Here is a 19296-nt window from a genome sequence, read left to right as displayed (position 1 = left end):
CCGTGTGAAATCCTCACCTGCCCATCAGCACGATGAGGATCAACATTAGGAAAACTAACATTTTTCCCAGGTCAGGAGAAAAGCATCCCCTGCCCTGGGCAATGGGCAGCGGAGCTCTGGGAGGGACGTGGCGAAGCACCGTCAGCGGATGCTCGGGAATGGCGATGGTGGAGGTCAGGGGTTTTACCTGGGTCGGCTGCGTTTGCAGGTAGAACTGTGTTACTTGTGCGGTAAGCCTGTTGGTGTGGGTTGGTGCCTTTTGACCAGACTGTAAAATATCTGTACATTAAATAAAGCATCTTTGCAATCGTTGACCAAGCTTGGGGAAAAAAAGAACTGTGGGAATTCTAGAGACGAGAGGGGCTGATCTCTGTCACCTACCTGCGGGCAGCTCTGCAGCCCGGCCCCTCCCCGCAGCAGCTTCAGCCTTAGTTCATAGTTTAAGTTTGGGGTGTTTGGTTTGTTTGGCTTTTTTTTACGGGAAGGATGTGAAACCTAACCCAGCATCTCCTGCCCGACCCAGTGCTGTGGCACCAGATGTCCTGGGGCATCCTGCTGCTGCTGAAGGATTCCCCCGGGGCTTTGCACGCTGGATCCATGATGCGTTCTGTGGGAAACCAGCCGGTTCCCGGGACAGGGAGGGCTGCGCTTTGGGACCGCGGGAGCTGCAGGTAAGCACAGAATCATGGAATGGTTTGGGTGGGAAGGGACCTTTAAAGTCCATCTAGTCCAACGCCCTGGAATGTTTCCAGGGATGGGGCATCCCCCACTTCTCTGGGCAACCTGGGCCACTGCCTCACCATGCTCAGCGTAAAACATTTCTTCCTTTTGTCTAGTCTAAATCTTCCCTCTTTTAGTTTAAAACCATTATGCCTTTTCCTATTGCTACAGGCCCTGCTGCACAGGGTGTCCCCATCCCTCTCCCAAGCCCCCGTCAGGGACTGGAAGACCTCCCGCAGGTGGCAGAAATGCGGTGGGCTGATTCCCGCGCTGGAGAAGTGCCCACCTGGGTGTGTAGGAATTCAAGAAGCAAAGAACATAATTTTCTGATATAGGTTTATAATGAATTTTGACTTAAAATAATAAGCAGTATACACAACATACGAGTGGGTTTTACAGAGACGCTGTTGTATCCGTTGACTTCAGAACCTACCAGTAAGTTCACAGATTCTGTTTGCTTTCTCCAGCCCTCTGTCTGCCAGCATCCTGGGGTGGCCCCTGTCTTTGTGCGGTCGCTCGGCTTTCAGGTCCGATTCCCAGCTCCGCGCGTCACCGTGCCTGGGCAGACGGGGAGAAGCCTCGTGCAGAGGCTGCTCTCGCCCTGCGGCACCGGCGATGCGGCTGTGGCCGCTCCGGGGAAACGTGGGGATCAGGAACTGCCTTAGGGATGCGCAGCACCCTGCCTCTGGCCTTGCAAAAAAGCAAAAGCAAGGATGCTTTCTGCTAGAGTGGGTTATTCTGAACTAGTGGGGTTGTTTGCCAGCGAAACTTTACTGCAAGGTGAATTCTCTGGGGAGGTGCAGGGTTCCTCAGCCATCGCCTCCCGAGCATCGGTCCCCAGGTCCGTATCGGTTGCACCGTCCCTTCGCAAAGAGAACAAGGGGCAACGGCAGTTTCACAGTTTAAGCAAGGACATGGACTCCTCCTGGGTGGGGATTAGTTTTGCTGAGCAAATAGAAGGGTCCACGGTACCTCCTGGGAAATGTAGTCCTTTCTTTAGTGCTTTGCAGAATTAATTAAATAAAAGCCATGCAGTTGAACTACAGCTCCCAGAATGTCATGGCCCGCAGGGCACAGTCTTTTAACAAATTGCAAGGGGGGGTGGCAGTGGATTCCCGCCTCCGCGCTCCCGTCTCCTCAGGTCTGGTCCAGCCACTCGGCCCGTTTCGGCGCTTTACACGTGTGCACGTCCACAGTGTCCTCGCACTCCTTGCAGCGCACAGCGCAGCACCAGTGGAACTTGCACTCGCACTTGGTGACGCGAGTGACGCGGGTGGTGTCGTACCCCCGCCCGCAGCACATCACCTCGCAGCCGTCCGTCCCGCGCGACATCTTGTTGCACACGCGGCCGGCCGTGCCCAGGGAGCCTGGAGAGGGAAGTGAGAGTGGGTTCAGGGGGCTCCTTCTCCAGCTTGGTCAAACGCTTCCTCCACCCCCCCGCCCACTAAGACGGGGATCTGCCATGGAGACCTCGGACACCACTGCCTTGGCGGCGGTGGAACCTCCTTGTTTGTGCCACAGCGTAGTGCCAGCAGCCGAAGGCTGGGCTGGTTGCGGAGCCTGGGCTCCCTTTGGTAAGGGCAGGGGCTGCAGCGAGCCTGGCCACGGACACAGCTTTGGGGACCCTCTGCATGGCCCCGTCCCCGCTGCTGGAGCCCACGCCCGCTGCTGCCCAGAGCACGGTCACTACACGAGGCCTGGTGGTTTGGATTTTGGTGTAAAGCCTGGGGGTTTCGGGCAAACCCAGTCCTGTCTGCACAGGCATGAGGGGCTGTAGAGACCCAGTGCCCCGGCGAGCACTGACACCCACTGAGGGGCTGGGAGACCCCCCTGTGGCGTGACCCCCCCCACCGGGGACTGGGGTTCGTTGGGAGCAGCGCTGCCAGGCTGGGCTGGCCGGGACCTGCTGGACAGCCAGGAGGGGAGCCAGAGCCGCTTTTGGGCAGCGAGTGGAGCTGTGGTTTTTACCTGCCGACTTGTCCATCACACAGTAATCGGGTGAGTTCTCAAAATACACCAGATCTGTTTTTGTGGGCTTCCTGAAGTTCTTGTTGGCCACCGTGAAGCCAGTGCCATCCTGGTTCATCGTCACCTGGATGGCGCCGTTGTATTTCTTCCTTAGGTAATCCCCCGTTTTTCGAAAATCTGACATTGCCAGCCAACAAGTCCTTAGTGTGCAGGAGCCGCTGACGCCGTGGCATTTGCACTCCAGCTTCAGGAAACGCTTCACAGCCTGTGGGAAGAGGGATGCCGTGAGGACCGACGGCCACCTTGGGCATCAGACATCGCGCCTGGCTCTGCTCGTCCCCGGGGCAGCTTCATCAGCCCTCGCCTGTGCGGGACAGGGCTGCTGCCTGCGGAGGACGCGTTCCCACAGTGACCGAGGACAGGTGCTGGGGGCACGGGTAAGCGGGGTCCTGCCATCCCCATGGGGCTGCTCCCCGGGCAGAGCGTGCAGGGGGACACCGGGACGGCAGGGCAGGCTCCTGCCCTCGTCTGCAGCAGGACCTGCCCCCTGCGGCCACCCAGGTCCCAGCCCACGGCCCGATCTGCGCCCGCCGCCCCTTCCCCTGCCGGGGGTCGCAGTGGGCCGGCTGCGCACGGGGCTCGGGGCTGCACTCACCATCCTCCCGCAGCGGTTGTTGTGCAGGTTCATCAGCGCCCGGGCGTCCTTCACTTTCTTCTCCTTGGCGTCCACGAAGGCTTTGGCAAAGCGGATCCCGTAGTTGATGTTGTCGCTGCAGCCGCCCCAGTCGAACTCCCCGCGCTCGTCCTTGGAGCGGCCCCTCTTGAGCGGGTCGCAGCTGCAGGCCTTCAGGTCCCCCTGGCTGCAGGCCCGCGTGATGGCGTACACCACGCCGGCCGAGGAGATGGCGTAGACGAAGGCGGCCTCCCTGCTGCCTGCCGCGGGGAGAGAAACGGGGATGGGGAGTGAGTGTGCCGGGCTGGGCCGGGCGCCCACAGCCCGCCTGGGAGCGGGGCACGGTGCGGTGGCACCTTTGTGGCTGGGGGGCAGATTGTCCTGCACGTGGGTAAACCGAGCCCAGTCACCTCTGCCGGCTGCCGAGCCCAGCCTCGGCGTCCCTGGCGCCTTTCAGACTAAGGGGAATTTTGTGCCGAGCCTCAGGGCTCAGCAGCTCGGGGTGTCGCGCTGCTCTCAGGGCTGCCCGACTGCTCCCCTCGCTGACCCACGGCGCGGGGCCCCGCGGGTGCCCGTTGGTGCTGAGCTGGCCGGACTGGCCACTGCCCTTCGGCTGGGGCCACCTCCCTGCGGGGCAATGCTGAGTGCAGGAGCTGGCCACGGCTTTGGCTGAGCTTGGCTTTCCCCGCGCGGCACAGCGTGCCGCCTGCTATTTTATGTCTCTGGTTCGAGTTCGCAGCTGTTTTTATAATGCTGTAAAAGACGCTGCAAATCAAAACCATGTTCGTCTTCATTTTTGAGAGCCTTTGAAAGCAACTTCAAAGGGAGCAGAGCTCTCTTTGGGCCTCGCAGGATGGGGCTGTGGCGAGGAGCTTTCATCATTCCCCATCCTTTGCCAGGAGAGGATGCGGGTGGGATAAAGGTGCCGTGGCGGGGATGGAGAGCCTGCGATGGGGCAGGCTGCAGCATGGCAGGGCCAGTGCTGCGTCCCAGCGCTTCCAGCCCCCTTCCCTCCAGCCAGCTCCTCCCGGGGTCTGGCGTGCAGGCTCTGCACTCGCCCACCCCGCCGGGCAGCAGCCCCATCCCCCCGCCAGCCGGGAGCCCCCCGCTCCCCGCCTGCCTCCGTGGGCGCCCACGTGTCCTCCATATGAGCTGCTCCTGGCCAGTGGAAAGGCTCTTCCCAGCCGCCTTTGATTTGGAGGCTGCGGGGCTGGATGTGCTCCCGGCGTCCGCTGGCTGCCAGAGCCCACGATGCTGCTCCTGCTCTGGAACTGCCCCTGTCCCTGTCCCCATGGCGCCCTTCCTCTTTGCTCCTCGGGCATGTCCCTGCTTTCGCTGTATCCCTCCCTCACCTGGCACGGGAAGGTCCCTCCCGGGTGTGCGGGGCTGGCGGCTGCCCCGCAGCCGTGGTCCTCCTCCACCTTGGAGCCCGCAGCCAGGACTGGCGTGGCGGCGCTGCCTCGCCTCCCTCGCCATGCAAGGGAACAGCCCGTTCCCACGTGAACTGCTGAGTCCCGGCCAACCCCGCTCTCCAAATATTTATATATCCCATTACTGTTTACATACGAGCCTGTTCTCCGGAGGTGTCTCCTCCTTCCCCCTTCTCCCCCTGTGCTCCCCCTGCTCCATCTCATCTGGTGCAGTTATTTCAAACGCGGTGCTCTGCTCCCATTACTGCTTGATTAATTTACAGGGAAAGGCAAAGCTCTCCTCAGGGAGTAATCCAAGCCACTGGGCATGGCAGCACGGCGAGAGGAGAGACTCTCCCGGGGAGACAAGGCACGTGGCAGCGGGAAGGGGATGGGGCAGAACCTACTTCGCAGCATGACCCGGCCAAAGACAGTGTGGTCCCGGTCCAGGGTGCTGCAGTTCCAGCGGTGGTGCCGGAATTGGTGCTGGCACTCCCGGATCCACTCCTTGGCTCCCTCCCCGACTGACTGCATGATGTCGGGGTACCGCTGGCACAGCTGCCGCTGCTTGTTCACCAGCCCGGGGATGTTATCGCAGATCACCCTCGCGCCCAGCGCCCCGATGTACCTGTGAGAGAGAGCGGTGATGCGTTACTGGGAACCAGGTGGGGACCCTATCTGCTGCCCGCGGAGGGGGACAGTGTGGGCTCTGCCTCCCCAGGCCCTCACCCTGCGGGGGGTCTCACATTGAAGCCCACTTTTCCCTCTTCACAGCCGCTCTGAGCTCTGCCGACGGCGTTCCCCTGCAGCGAGTGCCCTCCTTGCAGCATCCCCTCGGCGCAGGGGACCGGGGGAGCCGTGGGACGTGCCACTGGCTGTGGTTCAGTCAGGCAGGACGCAGGGGCAGGGCACTGCTGAGCCATCACAGCCGCTGGGCTTCGGTCTTTGTGTTTAACAAAATAACCCCCAGCCGGGGTGGGGGAAGCTCTGCCCCGTGCGTGCAGCGCTGGGGCAGGGAGCAGCGGGGCTGCAGAGCCCATCTCCCCCCCGGAGGCGGCAGCTGTGGGGGCTGCACACCACGGGACCCGCGCCCCTGGGCTCCCTGTGAGCCCCTGGGGTGGCAGCGGAGGGACTCGCTGATGTGCAAAGCCTCCCACCCTCTTCCCTCCACCGCAGCCCGCCCTGCTGAGCACAGCAGGATGGAGCCCAGCTGAGACCAGCACGGCTGGCACTGGCTCTGAGATGCCTCCTGCCCGCGCCCCGGCTGGGGCACACTGCGGGGACAACGGTCCCGGGCACAGGCTCCGTGCGATGCTCGGCTGGGGGAGAAAGAGGAGCCGCCTTCACCTCTGGTCGCTGCAGTCCCTGTTCACACTGTTACCTTCTCCCCAGCCATCTCATCCCCTCTGTGCATCTCTTGCACTGGTGAACGTTCACAATCATGCCCTGAAGCTGGGTATCCAGGAGAACTACCCTGTGTCTCCTGTCCTGCCTGTACCATGCCTGCATCCCGTATCCCGCGTGCATCCCGTATCCTGCCTGCATCCCACTCCTCTCCCTGCAGGGGAGGGCGGGAGCTTGAAGCAGAAAGCCAATGCACAAACAACAGTCTGGTAGAGCCTGGCTGAGCCCCACGGGCAGCCCTCCACAGGCACGGGGGAGGGACCCTGAGCTCTGTCCCGCGCCCTGCAGCCTCACACCAGCCCGGGCAATGGCCGCAACGTGGAATTTTCCATCCCGGTCAGCCCCGGGCAGGCAGCGGCTGCTTGTGCCGGAGGATGGTGTTTGCCACAGAGCTGTGATTCTGGCTAGAAGGGATGAGGTTTGGGTGGGATTCAAATTTTTCAGCCCCCCCCAGACTGGAAGTAAGAACCTCCCTTTAATAATAATAAAAAGCAATAAGCTTGGGCAATATTTCATTGCCTCTCTCTGGCGATGTTCTATCATCGCTTCTATCAGCCCCAGAGAGAGCTTGCGGGCGTAGGAAAGCCCTGTGAGCACAGAAAGCAGTGGGATCTGTTCCCTCTTTTAAAATATTTTGTTTAAACACTGGCAGAAGCACAAGGTCATCTCAGGCTGGAGCTGAGGATAATAAACCCAGCTCCCCATGGCTTTGCAAGCCCCGGCACCAAGGGCCCGTGAGCATTATTTTCGCAGGCTTGCTCGTCAGCCTTTCATCCGGCAGCAGGGGGACAAGGGCGATGGCAGGAGCCGTTTAGGAAAGAAAAGCCAACAGGAGCTCATTGAGCAATGCCGATGGCGGGCGTTTAATTGCCTTGCTCGTGCTGGGCCGCGAGAGCGGCCAGTTCCTTCCCGTGGTGAGCGGGACAAGGAGCATCCCACCAGGCGGGGGCTGGCACAGGCCAGTGGGCTCGAGCGCGGATGCAGAGATTCCGTGGGGCAGCGTGGCCAGGTCCCCTGGCCCTGAATTCACTCTGGCCACCCTGCCCAGTCCCAGCCAGGATGGGGACGGCTGCCGTGTCCCTGCCTGTGCTGCCGAGAGCTGGGACGAGGTGGCCCGGAGGCAGCGGTGTGGCAGGACGGAGGCAGCAGCAGCCAAAGCTCCTCTTCACTGGAGGAGAGAGACGCTGGGAAAGCTGCGAAAGGTAAAATGTTCTTTGATGGGCCGCCTCACGGGGGGCCTTTCGGGGACCCCATGCCCTGTCTGCCCCCTGCGCTGCCGAGCCCTGGCACTGGCCTTTGTCCCCGGCAGCGGGCTGGGGGCAGGGCGGGCTCCGGAGGGACCCCAGGACGAGGGACGGCAGATATAGCACCGACACCATCCCTGGGGAGACTGAGATCAAGGGAAACCCTCCAGACGAGACAAACACCAGGCACTCCCTTTTTCACAGTGCCAGCTAATTACTTCTCGTTAATTCTCCCGCCAAACACCCGGATCAGAGCAAACGCTCTCAGCAGGAGGAGGCGGAAGGAGGGCAGGGACCCCGAGGAGCACCTCGCGTGCAGCGTCCCGGAGCCCCGCCGCGGTCAGTGCCCGCGTCTCCCCCCGCTCCTGGCCGCACACAAGCAGCGCGTTTGCTGCGGTACCGACAGCCCTGCACCCGAGATGAGGTACTGAAACCCACCCCGCGATTGCTGTGGCGTTGGAAAGCGGCACAACAAGAGGGAAAATTCCTCATAGGTCTTGGAAGGGCTGTGGTTATCTCGGCGGGACCGAGATCTTCCATTTCGTGAGAAATGCTCCAGTTGGGTTCAGTTACTCTGAAATGGAGCAAGACGAGGAACATCAGAAAATTCTGCCAAGCAGAATTTTGGGAGGGGAAAAAACCCAAACATTTGTTTTGGATTGATGAAAGCATCCCTTCCGATTTTATTTCTAAAAATCTGACATTTTAAAAACACTGAAACAGGAAAGACAATGGATGTTCTGAGAAGCCCCCAGCTGCTTTATCAGAACTGCATTTTTAAAAAATGAAGTTGTGCTGGAAGTGGCAAACTTCTGTGAAATGCTGTACTCTTGGGGAATCTGCATTTTTACAGCAGAAGAAAACAACCCCAAGCCTGGAGTTCAGAAAAGCCTGTGAGAGGGAACTGCTCCCGAAGCCGGAGGCTGCTCCAGCCCGGACTTCTGCATGGCCAGGAGGAGCGAGGCAGGAGCAGCCTGCAGCGAGGAGAGCTGGGAGAGAGGAAGGGAGTTGGTAATTAAGTGCATGTGGGGATAACGATCCCCCGCCCTGTCAAATGGGGTTCCAGGGGATGCTGCCTCCTGTGAGGTCCTCGCATAGTGTCTGCAGAGCCCTCGCATCGCCCTGCTGCGAAGGGCCACGCTGTTTGCCCAGCTCAGGCGGAGGGGCTGGCGCCGGTCCCTCCGACGGCCTTTGGCTGTGTGACGCTGCAGCATTTGCTCCTTGCACACCAGCGTGCCGGCACGAGCCCGCTGCGCTCCCCGTTTGCTCCTGGAGTTCAGCTGCCAGGAGGCGGGAGTGAGCTGCAGTGCTGCGGGAAACGCCGTGCCACCACGCACCGGACCTCTGCCATGGGTGGCACCGGACCTCCACCTTCCCCTGCGAGCGGCAACTGCCCAGCGGCAGCCGGAGACTGCGTGTTACAAAGGCAAGTGCTTTCGGAGGTAAAGGAGGTGAAACGCTCCAGGTTCCCACGCGCCCTCCTCCTCTCTGCCACTCAACCTCCTGCACAGACGCATCCACCGACGCAGCTGAAGCCCTTTCCCGACAGCCCGGGAGCGGCGAGGGAACAGGAGACAACTGTCACGTGTTGGCTCCCAGTGCTTGTTCTTGTCCTAAGAGCCTGCTGACTTCGACTCTTGTAAACAAGGAGAAACCTAAATTGCTTCTAAGATAAACAAGCAAATCGGAGGCAGACGCATCTATTTACTTGTCAGCATGCATTTTGTGTGAGCCCCCATCCAAGGCTTCCCTCCGTGCCGCATGTGTCCCGCTCCGGCGCTTCCCACGAGAGCCTGCCCGGCATCCCGACGGACTCGCAGACTCCTGGGGCTGCTCCCGCTGAGCCATGGCCCATGTCATGTCTCTGCCCTCGGCTCAGACCGCTCTGGTGAAAGTCAGGGCTTTCCTGCCCGCGGCCGCTCTCCCCCCGTGGGCGCAGCTCCCTGCGGGTTAGGGGGGGGATCTCCCCGTGTGGGCAGCGAGTTCCTGGGATTTGCTGTGACTTGTCCCAAGGATCAGATCCCAGTACGCCTCACTCCTTCTCAGTCTTCACTGTGCTGGAATCTCTTTCTGGATCAGCAAACCGTGCTTTTGGCCCCGACACAGTCCATGCGGCTTCCTGGTTGCTGGGATCTTTGACAGGGAAGAGCACAAGGCTCAGGAGAAGCCCCCGGTGCAGCAGTGGGAGATCGGGGCATGGCCAGAGCCCGGGGCACCTTAGCGCCAGGCAGACGGGAACTGCTGCTGCCGGGGAAGGAGATGTCTCCGGCAGCCTGCCCGAAGGTGCCAGCGAGAGCCCGGCCAGGCGAGCGGACGGGCTGTGCAGCTGCCGAGGGGTTTCTCCAGATGCCAGGAGCCCCAGGCTGCCTTTACGGGGCTTTGGGGGACTCTGCCGAACCAGCGGTCAGAGGGAACCACAGCTCTAGAGACCCGGGCAGGAGGATGCTGCCGAGGGGCACTCAGTTTCCCTGTCACTATAAATAACCAGCCCTCTGCCATACAGACCAGGGGCACCTCCAGGTTTGGGGTTTTTTTTGTAGCTCAGAGCTGTTGGCAGTAATTTCGTGTAATTGCTAAGACTCTACTGACCCAGCAGTTTTTTTGGGGGCAGGTCTCCAGTCCCGGAGAGGCATCGGCAGCGAAGCCCCTGCGTGCGCCCAGCTCCAGCCGTCACCAGCCACCGGCGAGACGGGATTGCTGCGGGGATCGGTAAGTCAGCCCGGCAGAGGCAAAGCCCTGCTCCTCGTGTCACTGCGGCGAGCCCTTGCTTTGCGCGTGGCTGGGGCGAGCGTCGGAGGGAAATACCAGCCATGGCGGGGCTGCGGGTGTTGCGGTGGCCGGGGAAAGCTCCGTTTCCTCCTGGTGCCAGCCCAGGGCTGGTCTCGGTGCACGGTGCCGGCCTCTCCCGGCGTGTCAGGGTGGGCTGCTCTGGCCACGGCTGCCCCGCGCCGCAGGGATGCTCTGGCCGTGCAGAGCGGCTGCCACGGCTGCATCCTGCCCCGCGGGGACCCGCAGAGATCCCGGAGCAGGGGAGGCTTAGCCGGGGTCGTGCCACATTTAGAGACTCGCTAGGAGATACCGGGTGGAAAACGTCTCTTGGAAAATGAGGTTTTGAAGAAAGGATTTAATGGGAATGGGTAAAATTAAGTGGAATTGGAATTTGCTTGTTTGTTGCTTTTCTGTAAGGCCAAGGTGTTGCTGAGAAATATGTTAGTGCGGTCATTAAGTTTCTAATGCAATTTATACCAGACACGCTGCTGTACCCGGTATTTCATTTTACCCTTTTTTATATGGCATTGGAAAAACTATTTGAGCATTACTTGATTTCAAAAGGGAAATTTTTGGAATTGCCATTCTCAGGCAAATCTCATAATTTGAAATTTCTGGGCTCTGCTTTAGAATTAAAACAGCTGCTGAAGTGTTGCAAGTTCCCACTGCGGGGCGATTGTGGTTGCGCCAATACCATTAAAGGCACAATTTTAAATTAGATTAATGCAGGCTGAGCTTATCTCAGATGACTGTCGTAGGTTAATTATACACTGGGAGAAGGATGTCCCTGCAAGCAGCTGCGGTGACGCGGGAAGCCCTGGGTGCCCAGAGCCGAGGCACGAGGCGTCCCCGTGTCCCCACTGCCACTGGTTATCGTTTTTCGTGGCTGACAACCGACGGCAGGTTAACAGGTCTCCTTCCTGTGGCTTCTCTCTTCCCGAGGATCCCCAAACCACTTTGTCAACTGTCTGTAATGCCCTGTTCGGCGGCAGAGCCGGGCAGAACAGAAGCACGGGGGGGGATGTCCCAGGGGAAGGGACATGGCACCACGAACTCCGACAGCTCGATGGCTTGAAATCACCAAGAGCTGCTCCTCCGCCCTGAAGCCGGGTGCCGGCACAGGCGGCAGGCTGGGCTCTGACATCCCATCTAACAGGTTCTCAGCTGGAGAATCTGCCTTTGGTGATGCCGCCTCTCCCCACCAAGCGCAGGGGGCTCTCAACGCGGTTACCACAGTCCGGGTAGCTTAAATCCCCGCAGCCCCGGCCACCCCAGCTGCTCCCGGGGGCCGCTGCCGGGCTCCCCTTTTTCCTGGCAGTAAAGAGACGCAGCAGCCTCACGCTGCCTGTGATGTGCAGAGCAGCGCTCGGGCGCTCTGAACTCGCCCAGACCACGTTTAAAACAACAACCAAACAAAATAAAAAAAGCAAGCAAGAAAAGCACCGAGGTGTTGTTCCCGAGCACGTTACGCAGCTGCCGGAGCCCTGGTCCCGTCTCCTCGGGCGGGAGATGCTCGGCCTCTGGCGCAGCCCGTCCCGCGGCCGCCGTCTCGCCCTGCAGAGCCTCGCGGCTGCTCCCAGAGCGCTGGTGCCGAGGGTGAGCGCGCTCCGGCTCCTCTGCGCTATCCGAGGCTGCTGGAGTCCTTCCCCTGGGAAGAGCCATTCCCCTCCCCGTTGCTCTCGTAACCACTTCCATCGTCCTGAGAGACCAACCTGGGCGCCAAACCATCTTGGCTTCTGTTCCCTTCCCGTTGAGCCGACACGAAATCTGTATTTTGGTGGGAGGCTGGAAAACCCTAGGCAGCTATCGGAGACACCGCGTTCAGATAGGATCAAATCCAACATCCCTGCCCCTGTGCCTGATAAAGAGCAAATTCCAAGGCACCTGGCAGCATTTCACCTCCTCGAGTTCTTTGCATACTTCCCAAGGATGCAGCGCTTTCCTTCCTCTGCTCTCCCTGGCTCTGGGCAGACGATTTATAGCCAACTGCAAAGCACTTCGGGTTGCAAGGTGCTATAGACATTTGAGATATTATTTTATTATTATAAACCCTGAGTATTTTATTAAGCCCCACTAGGAACGGGGCCATCCTGGTCTGCTGGAATTGTTAACGCCTTGGAATGATTAATGGTCCTAATTTCCTCACTTAGAGCCACTACTCTGTATGTTGAGAGTGTTAGTCTCACTTGAATAATTTTTAATATCATAATGCTGAGCCACTACCAGTGCCATTCGAGGGACATATTTTTCATTTTCTGCACCGCGATCTTTCTGTTTCTTGTGTGTCGCCCTTTCTCCAGCTGTGTGCCCCGGGTTCCTTGTCAGCGTCCCCTCTCTGTGGTCTCCTGCCCCCGTGTGCTGTCGGTGGGATGCGGTCCCTGCGGGAAGGACTGAAATGTCCAGAGATGCTGCGGTCCCGGGGAGCTGCACCCAAATGAGCGCCCGTCCCCTCGGCTGACGTGGCAGGGTTTGCTGTTGGCATCTTGTACAGAGCGTGACCTGGACACGGAGGTCTGTTGTGCCTGCTGCGGCGTGAAGGTGAGATACGGTGTGTGCAGAACATCTATGGGGTGAGCAGCAGAGCCCCCGGGTGCTCCGGATGCTGCAGAGCCGGGGAGGGCCGAGGGCGGGAGGTCAGAAAAGCACAGGGAGAAAAGGGTTCTGGCACCTTCTACGATAACGGCCAAAATCTCGCTCAGCGCCGAGTGAAAGCTATTCCTTGGCGGTGTTGTCGGTGATGTATGAACACAGTACAAATTGCTCAGCAAAAACATGCTTTATCCTTAAGTATCTTTTTTTTTTTTTCCTCCCAAAATCTCAGCGGCAGGAGGTAAGACAGCCTCTGGGGGTAACGTGGGACGGATGATTCTTCCCTGGTCCGTGGCATCTTGCGTGCTGGGTGCGAGCTGCGTGGAGCAGACGCTGCGTCTTTCCACAGGACCTGGCCCGGGTCTCCTCGCGGTGGGCTGCAGGCACTGCGGAAATCGGTACCGGTCATCGTAAAAGCTAATGAGTTTGGAAGAGCAAAAGGACTTTTTCTTCTGCATTTCTTTGTAAGAAAGATTTCCTATAGGTGAAAGTGACCCTAATGAAAAATGAACTAAGAAATGCAATTAGGATTATTATAATGGCGCAGAGTGACTGAGAGAACCCATCTGTTCAATACACCCCAACCGCGAACACCAGGGCTGCTGCAAAGGCCACAGGGTTCATTCTCCATCACTCTGACGTTACTTTAAAACTTATTTTTCAAAGGGCGGCTGCCTGGACGGCCGGGGCTGTGGAGCGCCTCAGGATAAAGACTTCCCGGTCGCTGACCTCCTGCTTTTATTGCCATGCAAAGTGCTCCGCAACAGCGAGCGGCCAGCCGCTGCGAGCCCCCGCAGACGCGCCCAGCGCCGCACGTCGGCTCCCCTTCGAGGCGGTGGGTCCCCCCGTTACCTCGCCTGCGACGGGGGGGCTGCTCTGCAGCGGGGGCGGGTGCTGAGGAGGAACGGTTCGTCCGCAGCGCAGGATGGCATTGGCAGCTACGGACACGCGGCCCTCGGAGCTGCCAGACCCTCTGCTAGTAAAGCCCCCCCGGGGCGCTGGGGGTCTGTCCTGCTGGGGCTGGCACGGAGGGGAGGCAGCGACCCCCCCGCGCGCCCCAAAGGGTTGCAGGGCGGTGGAGCTCCTCCACGCAGCTGTCTTTCCCTTGGCTTAATTTCAAACATTCCTATTGATGCTATTTCCCCTCCCACACACCTCCGTGGGATGCCTGTTTAAACGAGCCCCACTCTCCTGCATCCACGCGTACGCGTGATGGATTTTTCCATCGCTCTCCGTGCCCACCCGCTGCACCTGCGCCAGGGCCCCGCACCGGTGCCACGGCCAGCCCCGGGGAGGGACGGCGGCGGGAGCGCTGCTCCTTCCACCCGCCGTGGGGGGAACGACCCCTTCTCCACCTGCGACGGGGGTGGCCCTGCCGAGCCCTCGGGAAGGGCTTGATGCCAGCTCCCGGGGTTGCTGGAGCAGGAGAGCGCGATGGGCGCTGCTCCTTCACGCCTCGGGGCGTTCTCCCTGCCCATGGACACACACCCCCTCCCTGGCTGAGCTGAGTATCTTAGGGATACTCTAGATGGAGCATCCCCAAGAGTCCTCACCGGGCATCATGCCCCAGGGCACAGCGGCTCCCCAAGAGCCCCCGAAACCCACCCAGGCGTTGAGGAGCCTCATGTGGCCACCACGCTCCCGTGCGCTCCCCAACCCGCCCCCAAGCTCACGCTAGTCTTCCTTCCACAGATTTGTTTTATCTCTTTGGGAGCCTGATGCCTCCCATCTGTTCCAATGCCAGATGAAATTAAATATTTGTAGTTTCCAAGGGCTGTGGTTAGCAATAAACAAGTTAGCTAACGAGGATTTGGTGCGCCTCGGGGTTGGGGGGGTTCATGTGGGCTCGCAGGCGAGCGGGTATGTGTGAGGGTGGGGTGCAGGGGCGTGTGTGCATCCGGCTTTGTGTACATTTTTCTTTAACCAAACCTCCAATTTAAAATGGCTTTCCACACCAGAGCAGCTAGCGGGGCTCTCAATGGCGAGTAAACTCTACTTAGTTATTTACACCAAGTTTGTTTATTGCACAGTTTATGTTTATAAGCAACATTTGTCTAATCTTCCAAATCTTGCAGAAGGAATTTCGGAGGCCGCTTTCGGGGCTGTCCGTGCTCTGGGGGCACAGCCCTGCCCCGCGGGCACCGGGGAGAGCCGCCAGCCCCGGGCGATGCCCCGCTCCTGCCCCAGCGCGCCCAAGTGTAAACGGGATTTAGGGATTTTCCCGGTGCATTCCTTCCTAATTTCCATCTGTGTTTCAGCTGGTATTTTGTTGCTAAGTAACACGTTATAGTTTGGGAGTGTTTCTGCGTGGATGCTGCTCCCCGCAGCCAGGGCCGCCCCGTGGTTGGCCACGGTGGCCTCGGAGCCCGGCCAGCGGCGCCAGCCCCCGGGGCCAGCGCGAGCCCGGGGCCAGCGCCAGCCTGTCCCCACTGCCCACCCAAACCCGCTGCGTGCTCTGAGCACACGCACCCACGGGCACTTTTTCAAGCCCCAAAGTTCACCAATTCCTGGTGGTTTTGTGAGGCAGCACGGGCCGTGCCTGACGTCACTGAAAATTAATAATCTGCAGTTGTTTAGAAGAAACATTTGGTTGATATTTTCTTTGCATGTAACTGTGATCAGAACTGACCCACTTCTCACTATTAATCTACTTTAAAAGTCAACTCTGAAAATGAGAAGCATTTCCTCTATTTCCACAAGTTTATTGTGTGTGAATCCCTAGAAGAATTTGGCAATAATAATAAAAATAAGGAACGATGATGCACCACCAAATGTATTTACTGTAATATCAGTAGTGCTAAAGATGTGCTTGGAGACCTATGTAAATCACTGAATAACTTTTTCCCAAACCACAGCTGGCTGAAACCATTTTCAGTAAAACACAATTTCATCTAAACATTCTATTTTATCAGAACTGACACGTCCAGCAGAAGAGCGCTCGCTTCAATGAAGGCTTTTCTAAGGAATGTTCTGGTCTACGGAAGAGGGAGTGCGATCGAAAATGTGAGAAAACGTGAAAATGTGAGTTTAACATATTTGGTTTCTAATTTTTTTTTTTGTTTCAAACGTCATGTACTTATGGTCCCTCGGACCATTTCTGCTTACCGAAACTGTTCAAAGGCATTGTGTGCGGCCGCACCTCGGCCGAGGAGCCACCGGGCTGCATGGGGGAGCTGCCCGGCCCCCCCAGGCTGGGCTCCTGCCCCGGCCCCCCCGGGGCTGCCCCCGCTCCCCCTCGAGCGAGCTGCCTCCAGCCGGGGAGTCGGGCTGCGAGCCGAGAACACAAACTGCTGCGGGAGCTAAATCCAGCTCCCTCCAAATAAGCCACAGCTACTGAGGCTGCAAATGTGGCTGGTTTTCCTCCCGCTGTCGGGAAGAGACGGGCATCGGGAATTAGGACAGACACCGCAGTAGAGTCATGGTGGGGAGAAGCGGGGTACAGCAGCAACGAAAATAGGTGGGTTTTATACCCTTCCTAAAGAAGGAATTTTCACTCTTCAGCCAGCGTCCAAAGGTGTTACCAGAACTGCCCAGCTCTGGCCAGATGATGCTGTTACTGGTCAGTATTTGGTCTTTTTCCAGGTAATTTACCCCACGCACCCACTCCTCATCTCTAATAAGCCTTCCCTTCTCTTGCCTCCTGGAAAATGAAGTAATCCAACTTCTCCACTGCCCCTAAGACTCTTTCTTCCTTCCTCAGCTTTTAGCATATCGGCAGCATCACCTTCCGCACAGATGCCGTCCTGTCTTCGCCTGCCCTGGTGGGTGGGGGCAGAGGTGGGGGCTGGCAGCCAGGCCAGCGCCTGCATCGACCTGATCCTTGCCGACGGTGACTCATTTTCTCACTCAGTGATTTCAGTTCCCCGTGGGCTGATCAGGCTGCAGGAGATCTCCTCCGGGCATGGCCGGGAACAGCATTGCTATTGCTGGTTTGCATTGTATGTGCCCCTGAAGCCTGTGCTGCTCTGGAAGAATTTGCTCCTCATGCGATCCACCTTTTGCGCCTGGTTGCAACCCGCTGCCTGAGCGGCGCGTCCCCCCAGGTTCCCCGCTCCCTCCCAGCCCACAGCTTTCCTGCTCGCCTTCCTCCTCCTGGGATGGCTCTCCCAGGGCTGCCAGCCTGGCCACGATAGCCACACGCCCAGACGTGCTCCCAAACACTAGGAATACTTGTGTTATCGGCAGGACTATTAAGTGCTCCCAGGCCCTTGCAACGTGCTCCACAGTAGTTGAGGAATTCCAGAAACCATCAGCCTCTTTTGGTGGCAGATGGGTTGAATTTGATTAAGTTCTGCCTCATCCACTGCAATGTGCTAACGATGATGAGCTTGGCGTGGAAAACAGTGTTTTCCACAAGGTTAGAGAGGACTTTTATAGGGTGGAGGACACTGAGAACTTTTCTGCAGCAAACTATTTTTTTCTCCGCTGTTACTGAACTACTGAAACAGCACAGGGTCGCTTAGAAAACTTCCCACTCCCTGTGTTCCTAATTACTGACATTCTGCGTACGTGAATTTTGATTGTTACAGGAATCGGGACAGGAGGAAATTAATTTCTAGAAGGCTGTTATTTTCTATGGCATCATTTCTATCTGTTACAGAGCCTCATCTTACCCAAATGAGGGAGAGCAGCAACTTGCCAGTTTGTGAGAAGCGGTAACGCAAGTGCGTGCGGTAAGACGGCAGCCCGCTGGGACCCGGGAGCTCGGCGCGATCTCCGGATTGCAGAGGGTGGATCGGGGGAGCTGCTCGCTGCCGCCGCCGTTCCCAGGTCTAAACCGCACCGAGGGGCCGATCCTGCTCCCCGCCCCGGGCGGGGTGGCTCTGGGGGGTCGCGGCGTGCGGGGCTGGGCTCCCCGGCAGATGCGGCGGGACTCGGGGGGTCCCCGCGGCAAGTCCCGGCCCAGGGGAAACGAGCGGCGACGGCGCTTTCGGGGCGCGGGGTGCCCGGGGTTGGAGCACGGCGGTGGCAGTGCCCCGGGGAAACCCCCGGCAGCGGCCCCGCGGCGGGCTAGGGGCGCGGGCGGCTCCCCCTCCGCCGCTCCGGCCGCGCTTCCCCGGGAGCCGGGGCCGCCGCGGCGCAGGTGGAGCCGGGGGAGCCCCGAGCCCGTCCTGCCGCGGGGCTCCCAGCCGGGACCGGGGGGAGCCGGGGAGCCCCGGCCGCTCCCCGCCGGCTCCCGCGGCCGCACGTCGGGCGCGGGACTCCGGCCCCGGCTCGGCGGAGCTCGCCGCGCTCCCGCCGCGCTGCCCCAGCCCCGGCCGGGCTCCATCCCCGTCCCCATCCCCGTCCCGCCGGCGGCAGCGCGGGGCCCGTCGGGCCCGTCGCGGGGACTCACCACCACGAGGAGTCGGCGCGGGGCGTCAGGGCGAGCAGGAGGAGGACGAGCGACAGGCAAAGCCGCGGGGCCGCGCCCGCCGTCCGAGGGAAGGCTCCGCACTCCGCACGCCCGGGGGCCAAGGCAATCCCAGGAGACGCTTCCAGGCGGTTTGGGCTGAGCATATCTCTCCGGGGCGGGGTCCAGACGGAGAAATGACCGGGGAGGGGGGTCCTGCCCGCGCTCCCCTCGGGGGCACTGCCCGTCACGGCCCCGCGGCGCGGCTGCCGGCTCCGCGCTGCTGAGCGAGCCCCGGCTGGGCCCCCGCTCCCAGGCGCATGCTGCCGCGCGGGGGGCGGCGGGGCAGGGCCGGGCCGGGCGGCGGGGTTCCCCGCGGGGTCCCGGGCCGGGGCGCTCAGCGGGGCCGGCGCCCCCCGAGCGGCGCGGGGCGGGCGGCGGGGCCGGGCCGGGCCATGGAGGTCCTTGCGCGGAGGGCGAGGACGCTCTGGGGATGGGAGCGCGGGGGCCGTGGCCAAATATTGACAGCGCCCGCCGTGCTGCGGGCTCTCATTGGGCAGAGTCAGAGGCGCGGAGCCGCCGCTCCGGCCGGACCGACCCCCACCTCCCCGAGGGCAGGTCGGACAGCCCCCTCCGGGCCCCTGCCCACCGCCGCCGGGGCTGCCCCCGCCGCCGCTCCCACCGCCGCGCCCGCACCCGCGGGGACGCGGCGCGGAGCCGCCGGCCGCGGCCGCCCCGTCGGGCTCCGCCCGGGGAAGGGGCGCAGCGGGATGCTCGGGGCCGGGGCCGCCGCCGGCTCCTCCCGCGCTGGCCCCCGCCAGGTGTCACTGCAGGGTGGGAAACGGCCGCGGGGCTGCGCGGGGCTCCGCGCCCCGCCGGGGGTCCGCCCGCACCCCCCTCGCCGGCCTCCCGCGGGTCCGCCGCCCCCCGCAGCGCCCGGTGCGGGCAGGAGCGGGCAGCGCTGCCGGCTGGCGGGGAGCCGGGCGGGCGGCGGGGGCCATGCGGACCCCGCAGCTGCGCGGGGAGTGGGGGGACACGGTCGGTGTTTTAGGGCACGCACTCCCTGGGGCGGCGATGTCCCCAGCGAGGGCCACCGCCTTCCTCCCCCGGGACGGCCGGTGTCCCAGCAGCAGCCGCAGCCCCTCGTGCCCGTTTGCTCTCCCACCTCTGCTGCCCGTGGCGGCGGGA

The 19296-nt window shown here is 60.8% G+C and overlaps 1 protein-coding gene across 1 annotated transcript; it reads right to left on the bottom strand.

Annotated features, from left to right (window-relative positions):
* Positions 1 to 1046: 1046 nt before the first annotated feature.
* On the bottom strand, positions 1047 to 18483 carry WNT2B (Wnt family member 2B). Its single transcript, XM_074564674.1, has 5 exons — positions 18112 to 18483; positions 5178 to 5398; positions 3344 to 3621; positions 2689 to 2953; positions 1047 to 2087 (listed from the first exon to the last, which is right to left on the bottom strand). Exons 1-5 carry the CDS (start codon positions 18273 to 18275, stop codon positions 1858 to 1860), a joined length of 1158 nt encoding a protein of 385 aa, XP_074420775.1. The 5' UTR covers positions 18276 to 18483; the 3' UTR covers positions 1047 to 1857.
* Positions 18484 to 19296: the final 813 nt, after the last annotated feature.

Source organism: Larus michahellis, chromosome 21 (assembly GCF_964199755.1).
Source record: "Larus michahellis chromosome 21, bLarMic1.1, whole genome shotgun sequence".
Classification (NCBI taxonomy): domain Eukaryota; kingdom Metazoa; phylum Chordata; class Aves; order Charadriiformes; family Laridae; genus Larus; species Larus michahellis.
The sequence above is the reverse complement of the archived record's forward strand: the minus strand, read 5'-3'. Positions and strand labels throughout refer to the sequence as shown.

What these genes read in the sequence shown, in the direction of transcription:
- WNT2B (XM_074564674.1), bottom strand. Translation starts at nt 18,275, where the DNA reads ATGCTCAGCCCAAACCGCCTGGAAGCGTCTCCTGGGATTGCCTTGGCC. An exon ending in CGCGCCGACTCCTCGTGGTG is followed by an intron (nt 5,399 to 18,111) that starts GTGAGTCCCCGC and finishes TCTCTCTCACAG; the next exon opens with GTACATCGGGGCGCTGGGCG. An exon ending in TGTGATGGACAAGTCGGCAG is followed by an intron (nt 2,088 to 2,688) that starts GTAAAAACCACA and finishes TTCCCTCTCCAG; the next exon opens with GCTCCCTGGGCACGGCCGGC.